The 26650-nt window shown below is 40.4% G+C and overlaps 1 protein-coding gene and 1 long non-coding RNA gene across 3 annotated transcripts; one reads left to right on the plus strand and one right to left on the minus strand.

Moving 5' to 3' along the window:
- Nucleotides 1–26517, minus strand: LOC118484746. Its single transcript, XR_004874314.1, has 2 exons — nt 26385–26517; nt 1–424 (listed from the first exon to the last, which is right to left on the minus strand). It is a non-coding gene; the product is annotated as an uncharacterized LOC118484746 (long non-coding RNA).
- On the plus strand, nt 22755–26650 carry LOC110893690 (mechanosensitive ion channel protein 10). 2 transcript variants are annotated; one of them, XM_022140795.2, is made up of 6 exons: nt 22755–24373; nt 24687–24810; nt 24922–25215; nt 25320–25522; nt 25661–25749; nt 26234–26372. In XM_022140795.2, the coding sequence occupies exons 1-6, from the start codon at nt 23004–23006 to the stop codon at nt 26239–26241; spliced, it is 2088 nt and encodes a 695-aa protein (XP_021996487.1). In that variant the 5' UTR covers nt 22755–23003; the 3' UTR covers nt 26242–26372. The 2 variants fall into 2 exon arrangements, with proteins under 2 accessions (XP_021996487.1, XP_021996486.1); XM_022140794.2 differs by lacking the exon at nt 25661–25749 and having other exon boundaries at nt 22756–24373; nt 26234–26650.

The following is a 26650-nucleotide window of genomic DNA, read 5'->3' on the forward strand; positions in this document are numbered from 1 at the left end:
TGGATACAAACAATTGTCTAAATATAAAGAGTGTCATAAAATACAAACAATTGTCTAAATATACAACACAAACAATCAAACACCATTCCTCCTCTTCTTCTGGATCTTCCTGTCCTCCTCCTTGTTGCGAGCATCATTGATCTGCGAATACCTTTCCTCCATGTCGTGAGTGGCTAAAAAGTAGCTTGTTGCCCAGGAGGATTGTGAAAAATAACTTTGAGCGAACGGAAGGTCCGCAAGAGTCAAAAGGCAGTTTGTCTACCATGTCAAATAGAGCTTTTTGAATATTCTGCTCCATTTCTCTTGATAAGCTAGTATTCTTTGAACGAATAAATGGATTATTCTCCCTTGATCTTTTGTGGGAGCTGCTGGAATCCCGCAGGATAACATTTTTCCCTAGGTTCATTTTCAAGTTCCTGTGTTGCTTCACATTTCAAAATCCAAAATTAAAGCTAAATAATAAATTATAATCAAGCTTACTAAATAAAACAGTTTTGAAGCTTATTAACAATTTGTAACTAACATTTTCAGAAAACAGCAAAACTAACAATCAAACAAACACAGGATGAACCTATACACTACTCTTTTTTTTTTTAATATAGACAAGACTATGCATTACATCATTCAAGACCCGCGTACATACTAAACAATTGAAGTTCCAACAGCATAGCCACGAAGTTTATGAAGTTCAAACAGAATGAAAAACAACAAAGTTCTGAAGTTCCAACAATATGAGAAGCACATTGCAGATATTAAAAGCAGAAGCAGAAAATCCTTGAACTTGCAGAAAATCACAAAACAGACTATATTTGATGAACAAGCTGATTGTACTTACATTTGTTGATGAACAAGATCTTTCTTCACCGTATAATCTCTTACGCGTTCTCATTTACACAAAAAAAAACAGTTTGTATATGAGTTATAGGAGAGGAAGATAGAGAGATGATTTGATTGATAGATGAATAGGGTAGGTGGCTGTTTTTGGGCAGAAGAATCTTGTGCAGTAGTCGATTGCTTGCCTACGAGCGAGGGCTTAGGGTTTCAGGTGGGTGATATAAAGGTGAATAGCTATGGAGAATTGATGCGGGTACGGGGAAGGTGAGAACCTTTACTCGGGGAAGGTGAGAACCTTTATTAGGGCATGTTTGAATGATTACATTTTACTTTTTTAAATTAAACTAGAATTACGACCCGCCGCAATGCGGCGGGGATTCTTTAGTTATAATTAAGTCAATTTAGGACGCGCATGGTATGTTGGACCTGTCAAACGGGAAAAAAATATAGACGGTGTAACACACGCACGTTGCATCGTGTTAACTCGCAAAATTTAGAACGCAATGCGGCGGGGATTCTTTAGTTATAATTAAGTCGGTCGGCCTCGGTTTGGAAGGACGAAAAACTGAAGGCTCTTTTCCGGTACCGAAACAAGAAATTAGAGGCGAAGATGTGGAAAATGAAGATGGTCACGGGTGTTTCAAAGCCCGTACCCGAGAGGATAGTATGTGAGCATACGTTGAATGTCGAAGAATTCCGCAAAATCGGCATAGTTCAAAGGTTTGAAAAGATTGGGTGGGAACGAGTACTTGATTGGTGCGAGGATATCACCACCCGGGTGTATTTGGGCGCAGTTTGTGAATGGTTGTCTACTCTACGGTTTGAACATTCTGATGGACCGGCTCCTACGTGGCAGTTGATCGGCAATATTGGCAAAAATCAAATGATTATGTTATTTGAGCACATGAATGCCATCGCGAGATTTGATTCGCTTGGGGTTGAAGTATATGATTACTATGACTACGACCAATTTCTGGATAACAAGGCAAACACGGCTGATCCGGATCAAATGCTAGCATCGGTATTGCCAGGTTCTAGAGGTGCAGGGGAGTCCAGAAATGATTTGTCTTTGGAAGGCAAAATATTACAAGGCATTTCATTGGAGAATGTTTTGGTGCGGTTTGGGGACCGCGGGACAGTGAAGGCACCCGACTGTCGGGTTTTACATTCGTTGCTGTATGGGACGCCAAGGCTATCATGGCGCCAAATCGTGATGATCAATACGTGGGATACAAGGGAATCATTCAAACGCCAATAATGTTTTGGTGCGGTTTGGGGACCGCGGGACAGTGAAGGCACCCGACTGTCGGGTTTTACATTCGTTGTTGTATGGGACGCCAAGGCTATCATGGCGCCAAATCGTGATGATCAATACGTGGGATACAAGGGAATCATTCAAACGGAAGATGATCCCTTATGTGAGATTGATTAGTGCAATGATTTTGCAGCAAAATGCATTGCCTCAGGAGTCGCTGTGGGTGTCTAAACCCATCGATCAGTTCAACTTCACCTCCATGAGGCGACATTGGAAGATAACGGTTAAGGCTTTTGGTCATCTTCACACAGTCGAGGATGAACAAGGGAACAGTTACCGATACACTGAACCGAGAAAGGGTTATGAAGAGTAAGATGAAGATGAAGATGAGGAGATGGTTGATATGGAGGGTGAGACGGAGCCTTCTGGTCCACGGGGACCAAGGCAGAGATACAGGCGGATACATCGGGAAATTTCTGCTGATGTAGCAAACTTTGTGAATCAAAGACAGGGGCCGTCGTACCGGAATTGGAACCGAGGGTAACAAGCGGTTTATGATAACGTCTCGGCATGTATAGGTGAGGGAAGAGAATATGAGGTAAGAAGGAAAGGATGGGAAGAGACGCACGGGGCGTACACGCAAGAACAGTGGGCTTCCCAAGCATCCTTTCGCAGGAACAACAATTGCAACAAGCGCTACAAAGGTCACAATTGGAACAATTGTTACAATTACAAGAGGAAGATAGGGCCCAAAGACGGGCATGGGAGGAAGAAGAGGCGAGGCATCAAAATGAACAAAGAGAATTGGAGCAACGCAGATGGAGAGCTTATTGTGCCTCTAACCAAATGGCTATTAATAATGCCAAGGTGCTCCACGATCAGGAGCGACATCAAAGAGACTATCAAGCCGGTCTCCCTTATGCCGAACATTCGGTGTGGACCGATTACCCCAACCTTCCCCGTCCATGAGGCCCATCCGATCCAACCCCTCACTGGCCCGAGGCAGTAGGCTCCAGCTTCATCACGATTCCTTACCAACCACCACCTCAAGGAGAGCAGAGTCCACTTGATAACTATAGGGAGATGTGTCACACCCCGATTTCCACGTGTCTCACCGGTGGGCCCGGTGGGGGATTACCGTGACGATGTTGGCAACAATATAGTCAAACCACACAATTATATAATGCACAGCGGAAGCATAAGATAAATATATAAATTTCAACCTCTGATTGTAATATCAAAATGTATTATAGGGTTGAATATATCCACAGTGGATCGTAAATACAGATAAAGTATTGTTCCATTAGATACTGCAATCAAGCTTGCGAGGCTTATCCCGACGCTAGGGAGCTAATACCAGCCAATTACGTTTAGGTACCTGCACTTAATCTTTTTGGGGAAAATACGTCAGTTTACACTGGTAAATACATTCAACTGACACATTTGAAAATGTTTATTAAAATTGATTTGAATGCACAAGGCACAAACTCTTTTATAACTTGGGAAAATTCATAATGAAATCTTGTGAACGTTTTACATGTTCTTTTATGCGTTCAGTAGCCCGGGTCGTGCCGGGTTAAAGATTTATAGACACACCACGTTTGCGTAAAACCGTAGTATGAAAACCAACGGCTACGTCTTTTAATTTTAATGTCGACACTTTATACCGGGTGTACGCCTACACCGGGATGTCGATGGTCGTGGCCATTTCGTAAAATGATGCCAAGGATATCCGGGACAACGGTCATTAAACCCCCCAAAGGCTTATAAGCCACAAAACTGTTTAAATGAGCCAATCATATTTAATCAATTAACCACCTAAGCGATGGAATTATATAATGCTCAATCAAGCGGTATTAATATACCGTAACCCAAGCCCATATAGGGGAAATAAGTCAAAAGTATTTACCTTTGCAAGTATTAATCCTTAATTTAGATCAAGTCACCGATAGCTTTTACTGGGGCTCCTAATCTGGAACGAAGGTTTTAATTAACCTCTTAGAATCCTAACGGTCCTTGTATTAGCCGTAGCTTAAACCGGTTGATTCCGATATATAGATATGGTTAATTCGCACGAAAAGGCGAAAACCGAGAGTGGAGTATGATTTGGACCCAACAAGTTCAGTGACTTGTTTTATATGGGTTTATAGTTCATACTCTGGGTTTTGGGGTTCAAATAATATAATTTGATCCATATCGGCTATTGCACGAAAACTAGTTCCATGAGCCGTACCGTGTGCGCAAATAGGCGAAACGGTTAACCATAAGAGTCGTACGCTTATTTCCTAAGTCAATATGCCTTAAAAGTATTTTGGTATCAGTAGGATACCTTCCGTAATGCCCGTAACGAGTTTAAGTTAATATTATGCCCCGTAGGGGCTTTTCGGTCATTTTAAAGACTTTAAAAGGGATTTTCGAGTTCTACAGGAAATCTGAGTTTCCCGAACAGCTTATAAAGCTTAAAATACTTTATTTATTATTTAAAACCAGTAGCAACTGGAATCGGGTCAAAAGACCTTGTAGAACTCCCGTTTTGGCCAAAAAGGGCATATTCGGTATTTACCGAACCGTAGCCATAACCGCAGGTTATGAGCAAGGTAAAAATTATTAAAAATCTTTAAAATTCCCAAAATATTATTTTACCACAGTGGGTAGAAGTTTTGGTGACGAAAACTTGGGTTAGATGGGCGTTATGCTAATTGCGCCGTTAATTACAAAACTTTCTTAAAAGTGCGCCTTTTAGCATAACTCTCATTCTAGACCTCGGATTGACGTGAAACTTTAGGGACATGCTTATAATTTAATAAGCAAGGTTTTGGTCCGTTCACGTGTCCGAAATACTCGTTTTAATTTTAATTAGGCCGTTACGGTCAACTTTTAGGCGAATGACGGAATTGCGCAAAAGACTCGGATAACTCATGAACCGACCACAGAGGCGTATACCAACATGTGACCTGGTCCTAAGAGAGTCCTAAGGTATATTTATACCTCACTAAAACGGGTCAGAACTGAAGTCAAAGCAAAAGTCAAACTTTTGCGACATTCGGCTCCGAACCGGTTCTATATAGTAAATGATCGATTCAAACGAGCGCAAACATGTTTATATACTTATTATCATGTCTTATGATTATCAAAACAGGTTCCATAACATATATATTACAGATTATGCATAAATCGCCAAAATAGCTTTCTGTTGACTTTTTAACCGCACGTTTGACTCGACATTTGACATAGTTAGAGTGGTGATCAGGGGGAACCATTTTAGAGGTTTAATACCCACATAAATACCAACTCATAACCACTTTTGATTCGTCATAAGACTGAACCATTACTGATTTATCGTAAAGTCAAACCGTAGTTACGACGGTTTGGTTTTTAGCTAAAAACTAAGCAAATGTGGAACCACAAAGGTTGAATTACTTACAGAAGCTTAAGAGAAGACTTAAGAACACAGGGGAAAGCTTTAGAGCTCTTGGAATGATCAGAGGAGTGAGTTTTGATGTTGTGAATGTTATGAGCACAATGGTGCTATTTATAGCCAAGAACAAGGCCTAAAATCATTACACAACATGCTACTACTGATCATGATGATGGGTAGATGTCCCCTGAGTGATATGGGTCAATTGTAGGGTGCCCATGCCTCTTTGATTAAGTTTTGATCGTTCAAATGGTCCAAAAGCCAAGTAGTTACTACAATACTGCATCTGGGCACTTTACGCGGCCCGCATGGGAGTTTCCATGCTTTTTAACGCGGGTCGCCTAAAGGTGAAGAAATCAGGCGAATTAGTGAGGAGGCTCGCGGCCCGCCTCAACTAATCCTTAACCTTCACGCGGGTCGCCTAAGGTTAAGAAATCAGGATTTTTAAATCTTTTTGTAATTATTACAGAATCTGGCCATTAATAACGAAATCTTTCGTAATGATTCGCCTGACCTTTCGGTTTTGAAGGGGTAACTTTGCGGTTTGGCCCTCGGTTATTTACCGATAGGGGCCTCGTGTTAATTACCCGCATTATTAAGTCCCCGGTTTATTTATTTATTATATTGGAAAGCCTTAACTTTCACTGTTGACGCTTTTAACCCTTCTTCAACGAATTCGATCGTAACTTTCTCGTTTCATATCGAAACTTCGCGAAATTCATATATATTATTTTAGTGAGTGTATAATACTGTTACAAAGTCTTTGGAACGTTAAAGGGTCACTCAGAGGTATTATTAAACATGTTGACACAGTTAACCCCTGTAGTTTGTAATCTCTCACTTTCTTCCGCGTTTTGTTTTTGTACGATCTATAATTTATTCGTTTGAAGGTTTAAGCATTATTTAGGGATACTGTACAGTATATTTACCCTTGTTGACATTTATAACCCTCGAATTTATATATACTTTCAAGGTTTGTCAAAATTAGTCCTTTATTTATTATAGATGCCACGTGTAAACAAATGACACGTGTTAACACATCATTGGACACAAAATTTCGAGGTGTTACATCCTCACCCCCTTAAAATAAATCTCGACCCGAGATTTACTCAAATAAATAGGGGTATTTTTCTTTCATCGTAGCTTCGACTTCCCACGTATATTCAGGACCTCTACGAGCATCCCATTTGACTTTTACAATCGGTACGTGCTTTCTGCGAAGCTTCTTCACCTGTCGATCTTCAATCGACAAAGGTTTTTCTATGAACTTTAAGCTCTCATCTATATGCACATCTGTGTGTGGAATTACCAACGACTCGTCGGCGAAGCACTTTTTGAGATTGCAGATGTGGAACACATTGTGAATTCCATTGAGCTCTTCAGGCAAGTTTAGTTTATAGGCAACTGATCCGACTCGTTCGATGACCTCAAAAGGTCCTATGTATCTCGGACTCAGCTTGCCCTTCTTGCCAAAACGCATCACCCCTTTCCAAGGTGATACTTTCAACAATACCTTTTCACCCACTTCGAAGTGAAAATCCTTACGCTTTGGATCAGCGTAGCTCTTCTGCCTATCGCGGGCAGCCTTGAGACGTTCCCGGATCTGGAAAATCTTGTCCGTCGTCTGGAAAACAATCTCTGGTCCCGATAATTGGACCTCTCCTACTTCCGCCCAACAAACAGGCGATCTGCATTTCCTACCATATAATGCCTCAAAAGGCGCAGCCTTTATGCTGGTGTGGTAGCTATTATTGTAGGAGAATTCGATTAGGGGTAGGTTTTTATCCCAGTTACCACCTAAATCGATCGCACATGCACGAAGCATGTCTTCTAGCGTTTGGATAGTACGCTCACTTTGACCGTCCGTCTGTGGATGGTAAGCCGTACTAAAGTTTAAACGCGTGCCCAAAGATTGCTGGAAACTTTTCCAGAAGTGAGATGTGTATCTAGTATCCCTGTCGGAGATAATAGACACAGGTATGCCGTGTAAGGCTACAATCTTATCAACATATAGTTGGGCTAACATATCGGAGCTATATGTCTCCTTGATGGGTAGAAAATGAGCTGATTTAGTCAGCCTATCAACTATGACCCATATTGTATCGTTTCCTTTCCTGGTTTTGGGTAACTTGGTTATGAAGTCCATAGTTACGCATTCCCACTTCCACTCGGGAAGTTCAGGCTGTTGTAGCAAGCCAGACGGCTTTTGGTGCTCGGCTTTGACTTGAGCACAAGTCAAGCACTTTGCTACATGGGCGGCTACAGACTTTTTCAAGCCTATCCACCAATAATTTGCCTTTAAGTCTTGGTACATCTTATCAGCACCAGGATGGACTGAGTATTTGGAACTATGGGCTTCCTGGAGAACAACATCTCGTAGTCCTCCATAAATCGGAACCCATATACGTCCGTTCAGCCTAAGAATTCCATCCTTGCTAAGAGTCAACTGCTCCTCAGTTACTCCCAGCTTTTCATTAGGATAATTAGCTTCCAACACAGCCTCTCGCTGTGCAGCCAAAATCCTTTCAATTAAATTGTTCTTGACCTCAATGCTCTTGGCATTGATTCGAATAGGTTTTACCCTTTCTTTCCTGCTCAAGGCATCGGCGACTACATTCGCCTTGCCGGGATGGTACCTGATTTCACAGTCATAATCATTCAGGGTTTCCATCCAGCGGCGTTGCCTCATGTTCAACTCTTTCTGGTTGAACAGGTGCTGGAGGCTTTTGTGATCAGAATAAATCACAAATTTAATGCCATAAAGGTAGTGCCTCCACAACTTAAGTGCAAATACAACGGCACCCAACTCCAAGTCGTGGGTGGTGTAATTCTTTTCATGTACCTTTAATTGCCTTGAAGCATAGGCAATCACCTTGCCCTTCTGCATAAGAACACATCCCATGCCTGTGTGTGATGCATCGCAGTAAACCACGAATTCATCAGTACCCTCAGGTAAGGTCAACACAGGTGCGTTGCTTAGCTTCTGCTTCAGTATTTCAAAGGACTCTTGCTGCTTCGGGCCCCAGATGTACTTTTCTTTCTTCTTGGTCAAGGAAGTCAGGGGCGCAGCAATCCTCGAAAAATTTTCAATAAATCTTCGGTAGTATCCTGCTAAACCCAGGAAGCTACGAATTTCGGTAGGCGTCTTTGGCTCTTGCCAGTTCATGACTGCCTCCACCTTAGCGGGATCCACTTGGATACCACGCTCACTCACAACGTGTCCTAAAAACTGAACTTCTCTTAGCCAGAATTCACACTTCGAGAATTTGGCGTAGAGTTTCTCACGTTGTAGTAATTCGAGAATGCAACGGAGATGCTTCTCGTGGTCAGCTTGATTCTTGGAATAGATAAGGATATCGTCGATGAAGACTATGACGAATTTATCTAGATACGGCTTGCAAACGCGATTCATGAGATCCATGAACGCAGCCGGTGCATTTGTGAGCCCAAAAGGCATCACTAGGAACTCGTAATGACCATAGCGAGTCCTAAATGCAGTCTTGTGTACATCTTCATCTCTGACCCTTAGTTGATGATAGCCCGACCTTAAGTCGATCTTGGAGAAGTAGCTTGCTCCTTGCAGCTGATCGAACAGATCATCGATCCTTGGTAAAGGATATCTATTCTTTATGGTAACTTTATTTAGTTCCCTATAGTCGATGCATAACCGCATCGATCCGTCCTTCTTCTTTACAAATAGGACAGGAGCTCCCCAGGGAGATGAACTAGGTCTGATAAAACCCTTCGCCAGCAGTTCATCCAACTGGGTCCTCAGTTCTTTCATTTCCGTTGGCGCTAGTCTGTAAGGTGCTCTTGCTATCGGAGCTGCTCCAGGAATGATGTCAATTCTGAACTCCACTTGTCTATCTGGTGGCAAACCAGGTAGTTCTTCAGGAAAAACCTCGGGGTATTCAGAAATGACAGGAAGATCCTCGATCTTCGGCTTTGGTTCTTCAATTATCACTTGAGCCATGTAAATTACACAGCCTCTGTTCAAACACCTTGAAGCTTTCAGCATAGATACGTCTTCGGGCAATCCGTAATGCGTATCCCCTCGAATGGTAAGAGATTCACCACTCGGAGTTTTTAAAACTATCTGCCTCTTGCCGCAGATGATTTGGGCCTGATTACGGGATAACCAGTCCATGCCTAGCACAATGTCAAAACCCGCAAGTTTGAAAGGAAGTAGAGATAAAGGAAAAGAATGGTTCCTAATGGATATTTCACATCCTTCTAGAACAGTAGAGACGGTTTCTATCGTTCCGTCTGCTAACTCTACTTCGTATTTCACGTCAAGGGTTTTGATTGGCATATTTAGTAGTTGGCAAAATTTCTGGTCTACAAAGGACTTGTCAGCGCCAGAATCGAATAGTACTCTTGCAAATATATTATTTACGAGAAAAGTACCTGTAAGCACATTGTCGTCCTTGACCGCTTCCTTTGCATCCAAGCGGAAAACTCTCGCATTTGTCTTCTTAGTTTCTTCCGCCTTCTTGGCATACTTCGGGCAATTACTCTTTATGTGCCCCTTTTCATTACAATTAAAGCAGGTTGCATCCTTTATCTTTTTGCACTCCACTGTTTTGTGATCCTTGGACTTGCATAGCCCACAGGGTGGAGTCCTTTGTTGCGACTGTGAACCAGACGCAAACCTACACTTCCCGGAGTGAGGTTTCTTGCAGACCTTGCAGTGAGGTCTTCCATCAGCTTGCCCCTCCTTCTTTGCCTCCGACCCTCTCTTTCCTTCACCGTTTCCACGGTGCTTTTTCCCAGACTTTCGTGAGGTATCATCCTCACGTTTTCGCTTTTCAGCCTCCTTGCTCCTTTGTGCCCTCAGACGGACAGCATCAAGTGTAAGAGACAAGGAGAGGTCAGTAACTGACCTGAAGGTCGTTGGCCTAGAGGCCTTCACACTGGCCTTGATCGCCGGCTCTAAGCCCCCAATGAAACGGGCAATCCTTCTAGGCTCTGGTGTCACAAGATATGGCACCAGGCGTGACATAGTGTTAAAGCTTGTCAGATAAGCTTGACAATCCAGATTTGTCATCACTAGTGAGACAAAATCTGCTTCAATCTTCTCAACCTCATGCTGAGGGCAGTAGTTTTCTTTTATGAGGGTAATAAACTCTCCCCATGACATTTTGTACAAGGCAGACTTACCTGAAGCCTGCACCAGAGCTCTCCACCACGCCAGGGCCTCGCCCTTGAATGACTGGGACACAAACTTAACCACGTCCCTCTCAGCGCACCCGCTGATGTCCACTATCGTGTCCATCTCGTCTAGCCAAGTGATACAGTCAACCGCACCCTTCTCCCCTGTAAATTCACGGGGCTTACATGATACAAAGTATTTGTAGGTGCAACCCTTAGCACTTGACGCATCAGTATATTCTCTATCGCGATGAACGCTGTGCTCAGTAGACGAGTGCTTGTCGTCATCTTTCTTGGGTTCAGAGGGTGGTTTGGAGTGTGTCTTTGGTTTAGAGGGTGGTTTTGACACAGATCTGCCTTGAGACTCAGTATGTTGACGATCAATAGCTGCCTGGACAGCATTGTTGATCAGAGCCTTTAGCTGTGCGCCTGTCAAATGTACTGACGCATTGTCATAGTCATCTTCATTCGTGTGGCTGTTCTCTCCATTGGGATCCGCCATTGTAACTTGAATCTGTTACAGAAGATAACAAAATTTTACTTTAGGAGATTATTATGTGATTGTCTTTTATGACAATTTGTCAACCATGGTACAGAGACCATATTCGGTTAACTTATTAACTCATTAAATATTAGGATTTGAATATATCCTATTTTAACTATATAAATAGTATTGGCGGCATAAAGCCTAATCACGATGATGTTTTATAATATTAGCCGAGATTCCAGAGAATCAAAGGCATAGAGGGTTGAACCGTAGTTCTTTTATCTCTTTCTGACAGAGAGTCATAGACTACTACTGCCTTTTGTCTTATAAGACAATTATTATGGCCCATAGGCACTACACCTCTAATGGATGTTTTGATAATATTGGCCCGTAGGCACTACATCACTAATGGATGTTTTAATAATTCTGGCCCGTAGGCACTGCATCACTAATGGATGTTTTAATAATACTGGCCCGTAGGCACTGCATCACTAATGGATGTTTTTATAATATTGGCCCGTAGGCACTGCATCACTAATGGATGTCTTTATAATACTGGCCCGTAGGCATTGCATCACTAAATGGATGTCTTTATAATACTGGCCCGTAGGCATTGCATCACTAAATGGATGTCTTTATAGTACTGGCCCGTAGGCATTGCATCACTAAATGGATGTCTTTATAGTACTGGCCCGTAGGCATTGCATCACTAAATGGATGTCTTTATAATATTGATCACCTTCATTGGTGATTTAACCCACGATCTATATATCATTTAGTTGGGTTTTGAAATCCTCAAAGGATTAAGAATGACGTGCGTGATTATAACGAATCACATCTGCCATGAATGTTAACATGCGTACAGAGGTTAACAGGGAATCAGAATCTTTTCAGCTAGGTCGTACCATCTTGACTGATCTTAAAAGACCCCAAGCTAGGTTTCACCCCCTTAAGATTCTTTATTAGGCAGATCAATATAAAAGGAATAGTTTTGATTTATTTTTATATATATTAAAACAAAACTCATAACATACATTCCGAAATTTCATATACAATTACATATTGCCCTAAACGGGTCTTTCAAATAATACATACCTCCAGAGAGGTTTAAAATAAGTGACAAGTCTACGCAGGGACTAGTACAAGATAGGTGTCCATGCAAGGACTAAAGGTAAGTCCACGTAGGGACTGAAATACGATAAGTTGTCCACACAGGGACTTATTTCAAAATAGAAATTACATTCGTACTACTATTAAGGGCTAGTGGTCACGTTTCTTCTTTTTGCCCTTTAGTAGATTCGCCAAGCCCTTGAGAAATCCTCGGTGGCTTTTCTTTTCTTCCTCGAACTCTCTCTCCACACGATCTAATCGATGGAGTATTTCTTCCTGTTCAGGAGGAGAAAATCGTGGTTGTGGCGCTTGATGCGGAACTGGAGGTCTGGGAGGTATTGGATACCCATGAGCTGAGTAATCCGGTGGTCCCATGTTTCCATGTGCTCCGTCCGGGTAGCGCGCATTATATCTAGCCGACACCACATATGGGTCGCGCTCATAGCCGTAGTTGTATTGTGCTTGTGACGGTTCAAACGGGTTGTAAGCCGTTGGACCTGTGTAAGCTGGTATGGGTTGGTCATACCCAAATGGTGGCGAATTTCGTGCAGTAGGTGCGGAGTTCGCTTCCTGTATAGGACTTGAAGGTCCTTCTTCATGTAGCGGCGGATAGTGGCTACTACTAGAATGTCGAGGAGTGCTGAAGTGGTTACCCCCTCCTCCTCGTGTAGACATACGAGCATTGGTCCTCCTACGCCTCGGCGGATCAGGTATTACTGGTTGTGCCGGTGGCGGAGGTGGTGGCGTAACTGCCTCGAAGCGTGAATCCTCAGAGGGATCCTGTGGATGTCTCGGTTGCGATGTCTGATGAGATGGTGTGTTGTACCACTCATGTCGGTCAAACAAGGCCATAAAGCTATCTGGGCCTTGATACTGCGGTCCATGATATGAAGATCCATCAGATACTTCTATCGGATGCGTGGGCGTACCACGAGCTGGTTCAGTTGGGTCCTCATCTTCCTCCATGGGATCTTCAGAAAAATGGTCTTGTGGCCCTAGCGGAACAAAACCTGAAGGTTCCTGTATGTAGTCAGCCGGATTAAACTGAGCTACGTAGTATGGACTAGGGTCGTCATAGTTTCGGTGCGATACCGAACGTTGTAGAGGTATGAAGGAAGGTTGTGGGTTGTTGGGATTATTTTCTGAATCTGGTCCAAAGGAGTGCCGGTAGGATGGCGTTGAGCTGTGCGAAGTGGAATGCCTCGCTGGTTCGTAAAGATCTCTTCGTCGTTGTGGCTCTTCGCTCCTTGTCATCGAAGGATGTCTTGTACCAGATGGTCCAGCTTCTTGATCGTGATGTGTCACGATTTCTCCTCGGCCTCTTCGTCCCCTTCCTCTTCCTCGGAATATAACAGGTGGCATTTTCCTGCTCCAAAACTTATTAAAAATCAAATCGAATAATAAAGACAAAAATGGAGTAGTAATCCGAATTTGTCCTAAGTTCTTGTCTAGACTCAAGTATGTGCAATTGTGTCACTGAGATTAAACACGATAGGGTAGTGTTTAATTCACTCAATGTTGGCTCTGATACCAACCTGTCACACCCCGATTTCCACGTGTCTCACCGGTGGGCCCGGTGGGGGATTACCGTGACGATGTTGGCAACAATATAGTCAAACCACACAATTATATAATGCACAGCGGAAGCATAAGATAAATATATAAATTTCAACCTCTGATTGTAATATCAAAATGTATTACAGGGTTGAATATATCCACAGTGGATCGTAAATACAGATAAAGTATTGTTCCATTAGATACTGCAATCAAGCTTGCGAGGCTTATCCCGACGCTAGGGAGCTAATACCAGCCAATTACGTTTAGGTACCTGCACTTAATCTTTTTGGGGAAAATACGTCAGTTTACACTGGTAAATACATTCAACTGACACATTTGAAAATGTTTATTAAAATTGATTTGAATGCACAAGGCACAAACTCTTTTATAACTTGGGAAAATTCATAATGAAATCTTGTGAACGTTTTACATGTTCTTTTATGCGTTCAGTAGCCCGGGTCGTGCCGGGTTAAAGATTTATAGACACACCACGTTTGCGTAAAACCGTAGTATGAAAACCAACGGCTACGTCTTTTAATTTTAATGTCGACACTTTATACCGGGTGTACGCCTACACCGGGATGTCGATGGTCGTGGCCATTTCGTAAAATGATGCCAAGGATATCCGGGACAACGGTCATTAAACCCCCCAAAGGCTTATAAGCCACAAAACTGTTTAAATGAGCCAATCATATTTAATCAATTAACCACCTAAGCGATGGAATTATATAATGCTCAATCAAGCGGTATTAATATACCGTAACCCAAGCCCATATAGGGGAAATAAGTCAAAAGTATTTACCTTTGCAAGTATTAATCCTTAATTTAGATCAAGTCACCGATAGCTTTTACTGGGGCTCCTAATCTGGAACGAAGGTTTTAATTAACCTCTTAGAATCCTAACGGTCCTTGTATTAGCCGTAGCTTAAACCGGTTGATTCCGATATATAGATATGGTTAATTCGCACGAAAAGGCGAAAACCGAGAGTGGAGTATGATTTGGACCCAACAAGTTCAGTGACTTGTTTTATATGGGTTTATAGTTCATACTCTGGGTTTTGGGGTTCAAATAATATAATTTGATCCATATCGGCTATTGCACGAAAACTAGTTCCATGAGCCGTACCGTGTGCGCAAATAGGCGAAACGGTTAACCATAAGAGTCGTACGCTTATTTCCTAAGTCAATATGCCTTAAAAGTATTTTGGTATCAGTAGGATACCTTCCGTAATGCCCGTAACGAGTTTAAGTTAATATTATGCCCCGTAGGGGCTTTTCGGTCATTTTAAAGACTTTAAAAGGGATTTTCGAGTTCTACAGGAAATCTGAGTTTCCCGAACAGCTTATAAAGCTTAAAATACTTTATTTATTATTTAAAACCAGTAGCAACTGGAATCGGGTCAAAAGACCTTGTAGAACTCCCGTTTTGGCCAAAAAGGGCATATTCGGTATTTACCGAACCGTAGCCATAACCGCAGGTTATGAGCAAGGTAAAAATTATTAAAAATCTTTAAAATTCCCAAAATATTATTTTACCACAGTGGGTAGAAGTTTTGGTGACGAAAACTTGGGTTAGATGGGCGTTATGCTAATTGCGCCGTTAATTACAAAACTTTCTTAAAAGTGCGCCTTTTAGCATAACTCTCATTCTAGACCTCGGATTGACGTGAAACTTTAGGGACATGCTTATAATTTAATAAGCAAGGTTTTGGTCCGTTCACGTGTCCGAAATACTCGTTTTAATTTTAATTAGGCCGTTACGGTCAACTTTTAGGCGAATGACGGAATTGCGCAAAAGACTCGGATAACTCATGAACCGACCACAGAGGCGTATACCAACATGTGACCTGGTCCTAAGAGAGTCCTAAGGTATATTTATACCTCACTAAAACGGGTCAGAACTGAAGTCAAAGCAAAAGTCAAACTTTTGCGACATTCGGCTCCGAACCGGTTCTATATAGTAAATGATCGATTCAAACGAGCGCAAACATGTTTATATACTTATTATCATGTCTTATGATTATCAAAACAGGTTCCATAACATATATATTACAGATTATGCATAAATCGCCAAAATAGCTTTCTGTTGACTTTTTAACCGCACGTTTGACTCGACATTTGACATAGTTAGAGTGGTGATCAGGGGGAACCATTTTAGAGGTTTAATACCCACATAAATACCAACTCATAACCACTTTTGATTCGTCATAAGACTGAACCATTACTGATTTATCGTAAAGTCAAACCGTAGTTACGACGGTTTGGTTTTTAGCTAAAAACTAAGCAAATGTGGAACCACAAAGGTTGAATTACTTACAGAAGCTTAAGAGAAGACTTAAGAACACAGGGGAAAGCTTTAGAGCTCTTGGAATGATCAGAGGAGTGAGTTTTGATGTTGTGAATGTTATGAGCACAATGGTGCTATTTATAGCCAAGAACAAGGCCTAAAATCATTACACAACATGCTACTACTGATCATGATGATGGGTAGATGTCCCCTGAGTGATATGGGTCAATTGTAGGGTGCCCATGCCTCTTTGATTAAGTTTTGATCGTTCAAATGGTCCAAAAGCCAAGTAGTTACTACAATACTGCATCTGGGCACTTTACGCGGCCCGCATGGGAGTTTCCATGCTTTTTAACGCGGGTCGCCTAAAGGTGAAGAAATCAGGCGAATTAGTGAGGAGGCTCGCGGCCCGCCTCAACTAATCCTTAACCTTCACGCGGGTCGCCTAAGGTTAAGAAATCAGGATTTTTAAATCTTTTTGTAATTATTACAGAATCTGGCCATTAATAACGAAATCTTTCGTAATGATTCGCCTGACCTTTCGGTTTTGAAGGGGTAACTTTGCGGTTTGGCCCTCGGTTATTTACCGATAGGGGCCTCGTGTTAATTACCCGCATTATTAAGTCCCCGGTTTATTTATTTATTATATTGGAAAGCCTTAACTTTCACTGTTGACGCTTTTAACCCTTCTTCAACGAATTCGATCGTAACTTTCTCGTTTCATATCGAAACTTCGCGAAATTCATATATATTATTTTAGTGAGTGTATAATACTGTTACAAAGTCTTTGGAACGTTAAAGGGTCACTCAGAGGTATTATTAAACATGTTGACACAGTTAACCCCTGTAGTTTGTAATCTCTCACTTTCTTCCGCGTTTTGTTTTTGTACGATCTATAATTTATTCGTTTGAAGGTTTAAGCATTATTTAGGGATACTGTACAGTATATTTACCCTTGTTGACATTTATAACCCTCGAATTTATATATAATTTCAAGGTTTGTCAAAATTAGTCCTTTATTTATTATAGATGCCACGTGTAAACAAATGACACGTGTTAACACATCATTGGACACAAAATTTCGAGGTGTTACAAGATGTTTGAAGCCCTCACTAGTTATCAATACTAGCCAAACCCGCCAGTTAACCCTAACGAGAGATATCAGCGGTAGAGGCAAGGTATCTTTTGTGTTGTTGTTGTTGTATATTATTTTGTTTTCTTTATTTCTATTTCGTTATTTATTTATTTTTGCCTAGTTAAATGAACGTTGTGGGTGTGTTTCCTATATAACCCTCACGAGACCTACTCGTCCTCCCAAGCTATTGGGGGTTTAAAAGGGCTTGTTGCATAGGCTAAATGTAACCGTGATTCCTACGAAAGTGAGTTAGGTTTGTTATTGTTGTAAATTATTTTCCACATAAATCAAAGTGAAATAACGTATGGCTTGGTAATATTTTCATAAAAGTGGTAGAACTAGGTAACTAACAAATTTTGATGGTTGTGAGAAGCATGCTTCTACACAAGGGTTAAGATTTGTAGGTACATTGGGTTCGTGGGACAACCGCTCTCATGAAGAGAAGAAGAGAACACGAGGAATGAGCTCAAAAATCAGGTGCATACGTTTCTTTTTACTTTTGATTTTTAGTTAGCAAATAAGTGGATTGTAAATTGTATATTATTTTTTCGGGGTGAAATTTTGGGGAAGTTAGTCGTGTCACGTCCCTTGTGTGCTTTAAAAACTCTAGTTCCTACACATTGAGGACAATGTTCACCTCAAGTGTGGGGATGGGAGAGTAGTAAAAGTTTTAGATTTTTGACCCGTTCATTTAAACACTACACATTGAGGATGTCACAAAATTTCAAAAAAATTTCAAAAATATCTTGTTTCAAAAGCGATCTTAAAAGCACAAGTAACTAAAGTCAACGAGGGATGTCACAACCCATTTGGTCTTTTGTCATGGTCAAGTTCAAATTAATAGCATTACGGGTATTTAGCGGGTGGTTATTTGGGAATAATCCGCCTAAGAAACTAGTATTTTATGCATGTCACATACCATACCCTTTTAGATATGTGAGATTTTGAGCCACTTTTATATCATAGATTACATACCTATGTTTCTTTGTTTGAGTGAACCATTAGTCATATATTGTAGAACTTGCAACTTTTGATACGTTTGAGACCATAGACCGAATACAAGCACGAGAATGATTAAGGCATTAGGTAAACCTTTTCTTTTAAAACCATTTGTCCATCCTTACCCAAATAAATCCCCTAGTCGCCCACTTTGAGCCTAAACCTTTCGTTTGACCACCCTATAGCCCATAACCTTAAACATTTTTTTCTTTTAAACCCGTGTGATGAAAATTCGATTATAGGAGTCGTATTTGTATAGTTGTTTTTTTGATTGTTTGCATATAAAAAAAATCAGAAAATGTTATGAAAAAGAATTGAAAAAGCATTGAGAACACAAAAAGTAGTGTTAGTAGTTGTTGAATAAAAGGCGAAAGTTGTTGCCTCAAATTGGTGTTTATAGTTAGTTTTGTTTAGAGTAGTCATTTGTAATAAAAAACAAATTTTCATCATCTTGGCCACTTTAAAATATCCTATTTCCTACCCTTAGCCTAGCCCCGTTAAAACCCTTACAAAGACCTTATGACTTGTGCTTAGTATTCGTGATCGATGGTGGAGAATGATTGAGTTGCAAGCTTATGCGGTATGTGTTCTAATCGGTTTGAGTGAATATTCTTTGAAGTGCTAATATGTTATAAACATTAGCCAATTTACAAGCCGAGTGGAGAGAACATTGTGAGGGATGTGTATGAATTGTTAGTTTCGCGGGCGGGTTAATCTTGGATAACCATTGTTATATGTGATTATTCACTTGACCGTTAAATATGTTGAAAATTGTAAAGAGTTTGAACTTTAGCATGACATTGGACTTTAACCTTCGTCTCGGGAATGGGGAGTGTATTCTTTGTTCGACCCACGTGAAAGTGAAAAACAAAATTGCTTGAGGGCAAGCAAAAGACAAGTGTGGGGATGTGATACGTGGTCGAAAACCGGTGCTCGTAATTGTTTAATTTGATGTTTTTACACAAGTTTTAATTTCGAATGGCCTACTTTTGATTAGATACTTGTTTTTCAGGTCTAGTAGAGTTTAATGAGCTTTTCGGGAGCTTTACGGGTCACCGGAGTGAAAAACGAGCCACTGGGACGCAAAACGGATCAACCGGACTCAAGAAATGGGAAAAACAGAAAGTCAAGTTTCCGAGCACCATCGCCGATGCCCATATGGGTCGTCGCCTACGGTATGTGTAAAGCTCCGTCGCCAGAAATGCCCGTAGGCAGCAACTTAGGCCGTCGGCCATTTTTAAACCAGTATGCACCGTCGCCGACGGGTCATCAGGCCGTCGGCGACGTCTCCCCTATGTTGCAATCGCGATATTTTTGACTTTTTGGGTTTTGAACGATCCACAAGACATCTTGGTCATCAATTACGGGAGTTACACTTTGGAGAGTTTTGAATCTTCACTTTGGAGCCTATTCTCATCACTTTTTTCATCACCAATTTCACCTAGCATCATCAAAATCACCCGAATCAACATCCGAATCATCAGGACTTCCATTCGATAACCCTAATTCTATTCATCTTTCAATCCATCATCACCAATCATCCACAACCCTAACCATTCCTCCATTCATCCATCTTCAAGCTTCAAGATGACCCAATTCAAGTCTCAAGCATCCGTTGATCGTGCCTTTTCCACCATGAGCGGCTAAATTCTTAGGGTTTAAACATTGTATTTGTGATTCGATTTTTGACAAGTTGTGATTTGATTTTGAAACTTATGATAATTGTCTTGCAGTGGTATTGTATTCTGAATTGTGGAGTGAAGATTAAATTTGACTTTGTGAAATGTTTATGTGCAATTATGCCTTATCTAGGTTAGAGTTTACATGTTCTTGGTAACGAAGTGCATTGTGGTCCGTTACTCACGACGTTGATAGCTCTTGGCACCTAAGCCTCGTAACACTAAATTTGTTAATCATATTTGCAATTGAATCGAATCTAAAACTTGTAGAAACCCTAGGACTTCAATCACCGAACCGGGTGTGAACCTTGTTTTCTTTATATTGTTCAAACAATCAATTTCATTTCTTGCAATGTGTTAATCATTAGTTGTTAATCAATTAAACCAATTCTTCTAGTTTAAATTCACATCTTTCAACAAAACAAAAATACAAAAATATATCATAGCAAGCTTCATAAGTTGTGACACATATTTCAATTCATTCAAATCCAATCGCAAACCACAGACTCTTCGTGGTTCGACCCCTTACTACCACTAACTATTTGTTAAGGGTAATTTGGGACTATAAATATTTTCTAATCATTAGTAGTTAATCAATACAATCATTTTAGTAATTTTATTCAACATCTTTTTATCAAACATAAATACAAAAATACTTTAGCAAGCTTCATAAGTTGTGACATTTGTTTAAATTCATTCAAATCAAATCGCAAATCACATACTCTTCGTGGTTCGACCCCTTGCTACCACTAGCTATTTGTTAAGGGTAATTAGAGTTTATAAATATTATCTTTGATCGGAGCGTGACACTCCGATCAAAACATTAATTAATTAAGAGGTTGTGAGGGCAAGGAATAATGTGTTTGTACACTAGGTCGTATTACCAACATCGGTATAACCAAAGTACAAGAAGTGAAATGTTGGCAACTCTAAGGTATGAAGCTATCTTGGCTCATGAGCGGGAGAAACAACTAATAATCTTTATATTCTTAAAACAAATATCCGCCACCACCGTGACTTTGTGGAATATCGACCTTATATGGAGTACGCATCCTATACGTGTTACTCCACCATCTGTGACCAACCACAAGAGGTGCAAGATGCAGCAACGAACCCACAAGCATAAGCCCCTAGCTTTATTCCTCTCTACCAACCCGCACCACCACAGGAAGGATCATCTTCCTCAGGTCAAGACCCGCTTAACAACTACAATGGGTTGTAAGAGTCTTTCCTAAGACCCTTCAATCCATATCCGCTTGTGTTATTTATTTTATTTTATGTATTTTTTTATTTTCATCCTTTTGTTTTGTGTGGTAGATAAATGTACTTTTTGTGTGTGTGTGTTCCCTATGTAACTCTCACGAGACCTTCCTTGTCCTCCGAGCTATCGAGGGGTTTAAAGGGTTTGTTGCATACGCTAAATGCAATCGTGAAATGAAAGATTGGCTGAGAGTGAAAATTTGAGGTTGGTGAGAAATGAAGATTGGTTGAGAGTGAAAATTTAAAGGTTTGAGATAGGTGTGAATTTAATGAAAGTTTTAATAAAGGTGAAGTGGAAGATGATTTTTGGAATTTAATTGTTCTTTAAAAAGAGTTGTTATTGAGAGGTTTTTTTTTTTTCAACAAATTGTTTAATTAAATTAGTTTTTTTGGCAAGGGGCCCACTTGTCATAATCCGATATGCTAAACTTGACTGCGCCAACTCATCATCTCATACTGGGGTGAGGGTGGGGCCGTCAGATCAAGGACTCGTGTCTATATTAGACGTGACCCGCGCGAGTGTTTTTCTATACAAATTGACGAGTCAAATGAGTTGTAAACGAGTTTATAATTTGTAATTTTCATTTTTTTAGAACTAAGTGTAACAGATGATGATTGGGGGGAGGGGGGGGGGCAAATCTTCCTCACCAGCTCCAAGATTCTCATGAAACAATTACGACCAAATCAAGGGGTGGCCCTCCCCAAGGGCCTTTATGGCACCGCAATGGCAGTCGTGGAAGGAATGAGGCCCTTGAATTTTCAATCAATAACACTTTTTTCCACTTTACACCCTTAATTTTTTTACATGAAACACTATTAACCCTTATCTTTAAGTAAGTTGCGCATTCACTTCTAACTTTCAGTAATTGACAACTTTGACCTTCTTAACTTTTCTACTTAATAACTTGACACCTCCTTTGGTTTAAATGACTTTTACGACTTTACACCGCAACGTGGACAAATTATTGTACTTTTTTATCTATGTTCTACTTATTTTGTGTACGTTCGTAAATTGTATTTGAAAGCAAGTCGGGTCAAATATACACGTTTTCATTCGATGGCGACGTAATTTTTTTAAGGATTTTTTTAAGTAAAGAGTCGGGTCAAATATACACTATAAATACGAGTTATTTTAACTTTCGACGCCGCCGCAACGTGCAGCGGGTTAAAATCCTAGTTTAGTTTAAAGTCTTTTTGCCTGACACTTTAATAAATCCTTTAAACAAAAACCACTACACTTAGTCTATTTCTGGTTTCAAAAAGGTAGAAGAGTTTATCTACAACCCAACCCAACCCAAACACGACACAATATTAAACACATCAACCTGTTTTTGTTAGAAGTTAGAACACATTTAGACACCCGACTGTAAACCGGTTATTTAGTGGTGTGCCATTAGTTCCCTACTAGTCAAATCCAGCTCACAAAAGTTTGACTTCCACAAAAGAAAACTACTGATTTGTTATCTCTTGACAATTTGTTAATTAAAATATCCCAAGTTGACCCTACTTTTCTCATGGCAGGCGTCTCAAAGACTGCAACTTGCACGGTTGTTTCTTATTTTCTTTGCTAAATCTCAAGACATGATATTCTTTTTGATAACCAAATATCATTATTCATATAGTTATATACAACATGTTTTAGTTATTCACTTGAAACTCTTCATGGCTGCACCTAATCCCATTAGTCCTATGCACCAACTTGTGTCATTTACTTTGACTTTGTCTTTATCTCCGTTGTTTTAGTATTGTGTTTGATCATAGCTGATAAAGAAAAAGAACTCAACAAAAAAGAATATCTGCTTCTGAGTTCTGATACCCGCCTACCCGGTTCATGGAGAAGGAGCTGGATGGTGATGATGTTATAGTAGAGATTTCAGGTGGTGCTGAAGAAAAATCAAATTCTAGTGACCCAAATGGAGAGATGAAGGATGAGGGAATTGAGAAGCAAGAATCTGGATCCTTTAAAAGGTATCTTGACCCACCACCACTTGTTACTATTATTCCGCCGGTTCAATCAAATCAAGATGCGGGTCTCAGATCAAGGAAAAAAGAGCCATCGTTTAAGGGCTCGGGCCCTTCGACTATAGAGATATCAAATACTAATCCAGTTGCAGTCATGAAAGCCGAAGACACTGCCAAAATATCATTGGCTCAATCTCCATACCCGAAGCCGAAATCAAGAATCATTGAACCAGTGGCTCCTGTAGAGAAGATAAACACACCCAAAGTCACCCCTCCAATAACACCTAAAACACCATTGTTGGCGTCACCAGGAGACGAAGATGAGGATGATGAGGATGTATATTATACAAGAATTCTCGAAGCGAATAGGACAAGAAAACGATCAAAGAAAGTCAAGGTTTGGTTTTTAATCGAGTTCAGTTTATTTATTTGCGTAACGGTGGTTTTAATTCTGAGCACGACTGTGGATAAGTTTAAGAAATATATATGGAGTTTAGAACTATGGAAATGGTGTGTTTTGGTGTTAGCAATATTCTGTGGTCGTTTGTTTTCAGAATGGTTTACATACACAGTAGTTTTCTTGATCGAAAAGGAATTCTTGCTTAAGAAGAAAGTTTTGTATTTTGTTTATAGCCTGCAAAAAAGCGTTCGGGTTTTTATCTGGTTAGGTTTAATTTTACTAACGTGGGGACTACTGATCAACCACGGGGTCCGTAGATCAAGAAACACAACTAAGTTTTTAAACTATATCACACGGGGGATTGCCTCTACACTTGTTGGTGCGGCTGCATGGGTCCTTAAAACTCTATTTGTAAAACTCTTAGCTTCTAAGTTTCATGTTAAGATATTCTTCGATAGAATCCAAGAAAATATTTTCCATCAGTATGTTCTTCAGACACTGTCGGGGCCTCCGTTAATGGGGGATTCTGAAAGCATGCCACCGAGCAGGCAGTTGAGTTTCAAAAATTCTAAAAATGAAAGCGGGGGACAAAAGAAAGAAAAGGTTGTTGATGTGCAAAAGCTACAAAAAATGAAGCGCGGAAAGGTGTCTGCATGGACAATGAAAGGATTAATGAAAATTATAAGTAAATCGGGTTTTTCTACACTCTCTAGTGCACTTGATGAAAGTGAAGATACTGCTAAGGGGAACGAACAAAAAGAAGGAACAATAAATTGTGAATCGGAAGCTCAAGAGGCGGGTTATGTTATATTCAGAAATGTTGCTAAACACGGGCACAAGTAAGATTAGTCTTAATCGTGTTTCTTGATCTTTCAGTTCGTTATTCTTTGGGCAATTTCCTTAAAATAGCAAAATGCTTTTCAAAATGGTCTACATACATGGTAATTATACTTTTTATGTCCTAATATTGTAACAAATACGGGGTAGAACCTTAATGAAAATCATCAAACTAAACCGTTGCCATTACTTTAATAACAAGGTCGGGACATAAAAAATATAGTTACCGAATTGGACCATTTTTAAAAGCATGTTGCTATGTGCCCTTACTTTTAAAATATGTGTCTTGTGATTTAAAATTGTCATACAAACTAGGTACATCGAAGAGAGTGATCTTTTGCGTTTTATGAACGTAGAGGATGTGAAGAGAGTGCTTCCATTGTTTGAAGGCGCAGTGGAAACCGGAAAGATTAAGAAAAAGATATTTAGTAACTGGGTGGTAATTAGCAAATAACTGTCAATCTTTTTTCTATTCATTTAAAATATCAATCCTTGATGTTTTAGATCAAGAAAATGTTCTATTCCCTTGAAATTTCTATCTCGGTTTCAGGTTAACGTGTACAAGGAGCGTAAATTTCTGGCACTTTCTCTAAATGACACAAAAACAGCCATCGAAGAGCTAAACAAGCTTGTTTCTGGGCTTACATTATTCGTCCTCATAATCGTTTGGTTACTACTCATGGGGATTGCCACAACAGAAGTACTTCTTTTCATCTCATCTCAGTTATTACTCGGTGTTTTCATGTTTGGGACCTCTGCTAAGACAGCATTTGAAGCCATCATATTCGTGTTTGTGATGCATCCGTTTGACGTTGGTGATCGTTGTGTCGTTGATGGTGTTCAGGTATCTTACTGGACCTAAATACCTAATTGCCTTTCCAAATCTTGCTCTTAACTTTAATGCAAACTTGTTCTGCTTTACTTATTCCAATGAACATAAACCTATAGGTCGTTGTAGAAGAAGTAAACATATTGACAACCGTATTCCTAAGATACGACAACGAGAAGATCTACTACCCAAATTCAATCTTGGCAACAAAAGCGATCAGCAATTTCAACAGAAGCCCTGAAATGAGCGATTCTGTCGAGTTTGATCTGGATGTTTCTACTTCAGTGGAGAACATCTTAGCACTAAAAGCTAAAATCAAAGCGTACGTCAATCACACTCCTGTACCTCTCTTACTATATCAATCGATTAAATTCCATTCATCGTCTACTTCGACAGACTTAAAACTATGGTAGTAACTCAGGACTAGTTTCAATTAAGTCTAGAGTGTCTTTCTGTGTAGGAAACAAGCAATGAAGGTAGATGTTTTCGGGATTGACAACGAGGGCAGGATTTCAAATTTTAACTTATCAACCGGAGACCTGATCCCTGGTTTGTATTCACCGAATACTACTCATACTAAATAATTGCTCTTCAAATTCACAAAATCAAAACACTAACAAAATCAACAGTAATTATCAATTAAGTAGGTTAGGTTGTGGACTTGTGGTTATTAGGGGTGCAAACAAACCGAGTGGCTCGCGAGCTACTTGAGATCGGCTCAAGAAAAAGCAAGAAACGAGCCGAGCTTTATCGAGCCCGAGCCCGAGCCGAGCTTGAGCCTAAAATAAAGCTCGTTTATTTATCAAGCCCAAGCTCGAGCCTCACATGTGAAGCTCGTCAGGCTTGTCGAGCCAACAAGCCGAGCCCGATCCTAGCTCGAGCTTGAGAAATTACCAACGAGTCGAGCTCGAGCTTAGCTCTCATAAGTTAATCGAGCTCGAGCTCGGGCTCGGCTCGGCTGGTTTGCACCCCTAGTGGTTATGTAACTATGTTTAATTCGGATATTAACTCTGGATTTCATCTAATTTCACAGGTACATAGATAGCAAACCGCAGTTATGGCGGCCAAAGCACAGTGTTAGGGTTAGGGAGATCGAAGATGTGAACAAGATGAAAATGAGCCTGTACGTAACGCATACGATAAACTTTCAGAACTACGATGAGAAAAGCGATAGAAGATCAAACCTGGTGATGGAGCTGAAGAACATATTCGAAGAGCTTGGAATCAAGTATCATCTTCTTCCTCAAGAGGTTCTGATTAGATATGTAGGCTCTGCATCGCCACCAGCATCCACCGCCACACGCTTGTCATGATCGGATTTCCGGTTTCCTTTGCTTCTGGATCTGTTGATTTTAATTGTAACGGTCATCAATTTGAGTTGTAACGGCCATAAATGATTCTTTTTTTTTTCTTGGTATCAATGTATATTCAGTAAATTGACATTTTAGTC

Source organism: Helianthus annuus, chromosome 12, assembly GCF_002127325.2.
Source record: "Helianthus annuus cultivar XRQ/B chromosome 12, HanXRQr2.0-SUNRISE, whole genome shotgun sequence".
NCBI lineage: Eukaryota > Viridiplantae > Streptophyta > Magnoliopsida > Asterales > Asteraceae > Helianthus > Helianthus annuus.